At 32.7% G+C, this 5378-nt stretch overlaps 1 protein-coding gene across 1 annotated transcript in view; it reads right to left on the bottom strand.

The window, feature by feature from the left end:
* Window positions 1-256: 256 nt before the first annotated feature.
* Window positions 257-5378, bottom strand: part of LOC117180204 — a 15411-nt gene continuing 10289 nt past the window's right edge. Inside the window, exons 2-3 of the mRNA XM_033372587.1 lie at window positions 4151-4774; window positions 257-2600 (exon numbers count right to left, since the gene is read on the bottom strand). Coding sequence (XP_033228478.1) covers window positions 544-2600; window positions 4151-4774 — 2681 coding nt within the window. The 3' untranslated portion in view covers window positions 257-543. The remainder of the gene's footprint in view (window positions 2601-4150; window positions 4775-5378) is intronic.

Here is a 5378-nt window from a genome sequence, read left to right as displayed (position 1 = left end):
TGCTAAATTTAATTGAAAATGGTACCCAAATAAAAAATCAATTATGTTTATTATTTTGAAATTTACCTATCGGATTTATACAAATTATGCCTGACAAAAAAACATTTTTATTATTGATAACCGATCCTAAAAAGTTCTATCTCCGATTATCTCTTATAATCCGATCCAGATCCTATCAGACTGTATACAAATCTTCTCTAGCTCAAAGTGACAAGTCTCGCTTAATAATGATATTAACCGAGTAAATCAATATTAATTTTTTTAAATATGTATTTATTTCATTTACATTTTGTTTTTCATAACAAACAAGATTATTTAATTATAATTTGCTTGTGCCTTATGCATTTAATAATACTTATGTGAGAAGAAGAAAAGCATATTTAAAAAAAAATATCTTTAATAATAGTCTCTGAAAAAAATAACTTTACTATGTATTTACATCATTATGTACAATTAACCCGACTGTCGTTCACTACCTTCGCTCTCTATTGTTCTAATAATGTCCTTTGAATTCCACAATATTGTGCATTCATTTTTTTATATTCACTCAATCGATTCGTCTTTTATGTCTAATGGAAATTCATCAAAATTAGTTTCACACGAAATTTTCTTGTGCATCTTCTGAGGTGGCTCCGAATCTTCTTCGTTATCATCTCTTTGGTTTTCCTTATTCAGATCCACTCTCTCATTAACGACGACAGTTTTCTCGCCTGGATTTTTCACTCTACATAAATCTAAATAAAAACTTTTCGCTTTCGAACTCGACAACAGCGACACTAGACCCAAAAGATCCTGCTTTTTGGTCTCTGTTATAGGCGCGTTGACAAGATTTTCAAGTCTTCTGCGTTTGAGATTCGAATGTTTCAGTTGACCTGAAAATGTATAAAGTGCAAACTCATCATGAGTAGACCAACCATTCGCATAACAAACCACTCCATTTCTGGTATACAGTAAACGCGTCACTGTTTGGTCGATAAGAGGTTCGCTCAATGGTGCATAATTTTTCCAAAGAAACTCAAAGTTGTAAAACCTTTGTTCAGTCATGGTTATAACTTGAGCCTTTTCTCCCGATTCGACAGGCTGTCTAAACGCTTGATACCAATCTTGCGGTTCCTCAATTTTTCCACGATACTTTTCACAATTGTAAAACTTCTGCCCCTCAATTTGAAAGTGCCCCTCAGGTAAAAACTTGTGTTCCACCGTCACAAGTTTTTGCTCAGAAAGCATAAAATAAGTAAACATCAACGAAACTGTCTTGCTTCTACTTAGTTCACAAGCAGCACTGGAACAAAAAATCACAGATCTCACATTGCTATCCAAACTTTGGAGGTAGCTATATAAACAGGACGCCATTTCGTTTGCAGTCTTTCCGCCTTTAGATTCATCCCACATATAAAATCTAGTATTTCCCTCTGGTGTTTTTTGGCCCGAATGTTGTTGAATTACAAAATTGTAGGTCCAAAGTGGACGCTTATAAAAAGCAAGGGGTTCCTTGAGACAGGGAGTTGGCAAACTTTGCTGATAACCGAAATAGCAAACCATCAGCACGCCGTTGGAGCTATCCGCTGCTGATTCATCTCGATACTTTGAATCATTAGCTCCTTCGACTTCTGCAATGTGAAGCCCCAGAAGTTTCTGCGTCTTACGTCTTTTTTCAAGATTCGCAGATTTTAATTTCGTGATACTTGATTCACATTCTTTGCATTGGCCGAGAAAGACTGGACGAAATTTCAAGTTGGTTCGTCGAAAGATGAGATGATAGAGACTAAAGCCAACTGGTTTATAAACTGCACTTTTATAAAGCTTATACATGGTTTCAAGTGTCAATCCCATTGGTAGATAACTGCCAGAGCTATGCCCAGGGTAGTGATACCCTTCACAAATTGGGAATTTTTTTATGTGCTTTTGTACTTGCACTGTATTCTCCCAGTTGGTATCAGGTAGTTTTACTGTAGTTTTCTTATTTAAATTATTGGTAGAAACCCGATCAGCTAACTTGGCTAAAGTCAATTTATGTACAGCTGATTTGCCCACAGCGGATTTACCCACGGCTGATTTATCCACAGATAATTTATTTACAGCTGATTTATCAACAGCTGATTTATCCACAGTTGATTTATCCACAGATAATTTATCCACAGATAATTTATCCACGGCTGATTTATCCACATCTGATTTATCCACAGCTGATTTATCCACAGCTGATTTATCCACAGCTGATTTATACACGACTGATTTATCCACGCCTGATTTACCCACAGATGCCAACCACTTGCTGTGCAAAACTGACTGAATGAAAGCTTCCTTTTCGTCTATTACGGTTCGGAAACATTGATGACAAACCGTCTGTGGACCTTTTTTCGAATTAAGGGCGAAAGTGGTAAAATATACATCTTTCGGATTAAAAGCAACCGTCGGATCAAGGTTTTCGCTTGGCAACGTTATGGTAATTTTGTTTTGTATGAAACTAGCTTTTTCTTCAAACGTTTTTGCCCCATGGTAGGCGAAAAAATTGTGACGTTGATCGTATTCAGTCAATTTCAAGTGACAGTGGTCTTCACATGGAGGTAGTGGAGACCACGGAAGGTGATGAGGATGCCCTGAAATTGATAAAAAAAGTTTTGTAAATACACTTTGGAAGCTTTGAAGGAAATTAGCAAGGCTGCTACAAACTAAAGTACTTGATAGAAGTGAAAAAGGTGATTAATTTAAGCTAAAAATTGACTAAAATTGACCACTGCTCACACGAAAAGATGCCTGTAATGTAAATATAAACACGTGTTTACTAAAAAAATTCGATCCTATATCAGAAAATTATAAATTAAAATAATTGTTATTTTAATATGAAAAGCTTTAAATTTTTAACCTTCAGATTAAGAATACTGCAATTTTAACCTAATCAATGAATTTTCAATTAAAAAATACGAATTTTTAACCAAGATGATTAATTTTCTACTAGAAAAAAAGAATTTACAACGAAATATATTACAGTGGGACCTCGTTCGTGTCGCACTCGTTTCTGTCGCTTTCGGCTTCGTGTCGTGGTCACGTGACTCCTCAAAACCTCGCTCGTGACGCGAAAATTACGTCAAAAAGTTGCGCGCGCACCAAAATGCAATGCTGTTCCTAATGGTGTCTAGTCATGTCTAGTACATATCAGTGATATGTTATAAACCATGCTACCTAAGTACGCCCCTGAAACGACCGGAAGGGACGTTTGTGACACAAACGAGGTTCCCGATCCCAACTCTGGGACACGAACGAGGTCCCACTGTATATTCAACCAAACATTTGTATTTTTTACTAAAAAAAGATAAATTTTCAACCAAAAATTGAATTTTTAGTTCAAACGATTAATTAAAAAAAGAAAATTTTTCCATAAAACCGTTAAATTTTTAAATAAAGAAATCAATTTTCAATTAAAATTATGAAAATAAATGTATAAGCCAAACACGATTAATTTTCTAGCGAATAGTTATATATTTTCAGCTACAAAAACTAAATTTTCAAAATAGTTCAATTTTGAACGAATAGATGAATTTCCAACTAACGTGATGATTCTTAAACCAAAAAAATTAATATTTAGCAAACTAGTTGAATCCTTAAACAAAACAGATTATTAAATTAAAAAACAAAGGTATTTAAAAAAACAGATGAACTTTCTACCAAAAGAGATGAATTTGCAATAAAAAACTTATTTTTTAACAAAGAAATAATACTTATCAACCAAACAGCTGAATTTTCAATGCAAAAATTAATTAATTTTCAATCAAACAATTGCATTTGCAATCAAATGGTCGATATTTCTAACGAAAAAGATAATTGTAACCAAAAATAATATCATTTACAGCCAAACAGTTGCATTTTCAATCCAAAAAGAAAATTTTTTCAAGATAGTTGAATTCTGGATAAAAAAAATATATCGTAAACATTGGCATTGTTTTTTGTTCACACATTCAATATTTAAATAAAATTTTCTTTTTTTCTTATATGTAAAACGTGTGACTGTAGTGACTTTTTATTTAAAATGTGACTAAAAAATGACATGAAAAAAATGTACTAATACTGACTTAAACGTCTGTGAATATTAGAGGATTTAACTGTATTGACCTGCATCCTTGCAATTTCAAATATTAATATTTCGACTTACGAGTTAATTCATTCATCTTCGCAAGTCTGGAATCCAAAATTGCGTCGATTAAACAATCCTGTTCACAAATAGTACGGAGAAAACAGAGTTTGCAAACTATTACACGTCCGTTCTTGCTACTGAGATAGAAAATACTTTGGTACTTTTGATATTTACAATTTATACGATTTATGAAACGATGCCTGGTTGGTATAATTTCTGTCATCTCATATATAAATTCGTATCTTGAACTAAATGTTGAATTGTGCCAATAAGAGTCAAAATTATGTTTCATATCATTTGGTGTCAACTTTAAGTAACAACTTCTTGGACATGGTTCTAGTACAGTCAAGCACAAGCTAGGTTGAGTGCTTCTTATACTAATACACGATTTAAAAAAACCGTTGATTTTCTTTTCAGTCTTTTCCTCTCTTTTTGATACGATAGTTGGAGCTGCGAGAGGATCGTCATTCGATAATATAGCTTGTTCCTCTGAAGTCTGAAGTGTTTCTGATTCGTCAACGAAAACATTAACGATATTGAATCCCGAATCCCATCGTTCGACTTTTATATTATCAATAGCAATATCCTGGCTCTCGATCTTAATATCCAGATGCGTGTCTTCATTCTCTTCCTCTGCGTTTCCTAAAAAATGTAAAAGAAATAAACAGTATAGGTTATTTTTCAAAGTGAAATTTAAATAAATTTATATGGGTTATTCCAAGTTTTTTTTAAATTAGCTGCGCGACCATATCAGCAATTTAGATTGCGATTTTGTCCCCTAATACAGGGTTACTTAAATCCTGGAAAAAAATCCTTACATTTCTAGGCTTTTTCCAGGTAGCTCAAGTTTTTATAAGCAATCGTTTCGGAATATGTGTATAGTTTCGCAAGTTTATTATAATTTTTTTAACTTTCTGGAGATTCAATTGATATTTTTAATTAAGAAAGCTTTGAGGAATTATATTACAAGATATTCTTAAATATAATAAAACCCTCGATTAATTAAACAATTCAGTAATAATTCAAACAAATCTTTATTTAATTTTCTTATACTTAAAATTCAATGCATATTTAGGCGAAACTAATGTGAGTACTGTATTAAATTCAATTTGAATCGCTTCAAATTCATAAATTTTACTCTAATTTTTTCTCTTATCTTTTTCTTGATAAGTCCATGTCTCGCTACCGTATAGTACAGTCGGTACAAATATAGAATTATGTATTGCCATTTTAGCTTTATTTGATA

This window comes from Belonocnema kinseyi, chromosome 9 (assembly GCF_010883055.1).
Source record: "Belonocnema kinseyi isolate 2016_QV_RU_SX_M_011 chromosome 9, B_treatae_v1, whole genome shotgun sequence".
Taxonomy (NCBI): Eukaryota; Metazoa; Arthropoda; class Insecta; order Hymenoptera; family Cynipidae; genus Belonocnema; species Belonocnema kinseyi.
Note: the sequence above shows the minus strand (reverse complement) of the source record. Positions and strands in the feature narration are given on the sequence as shown.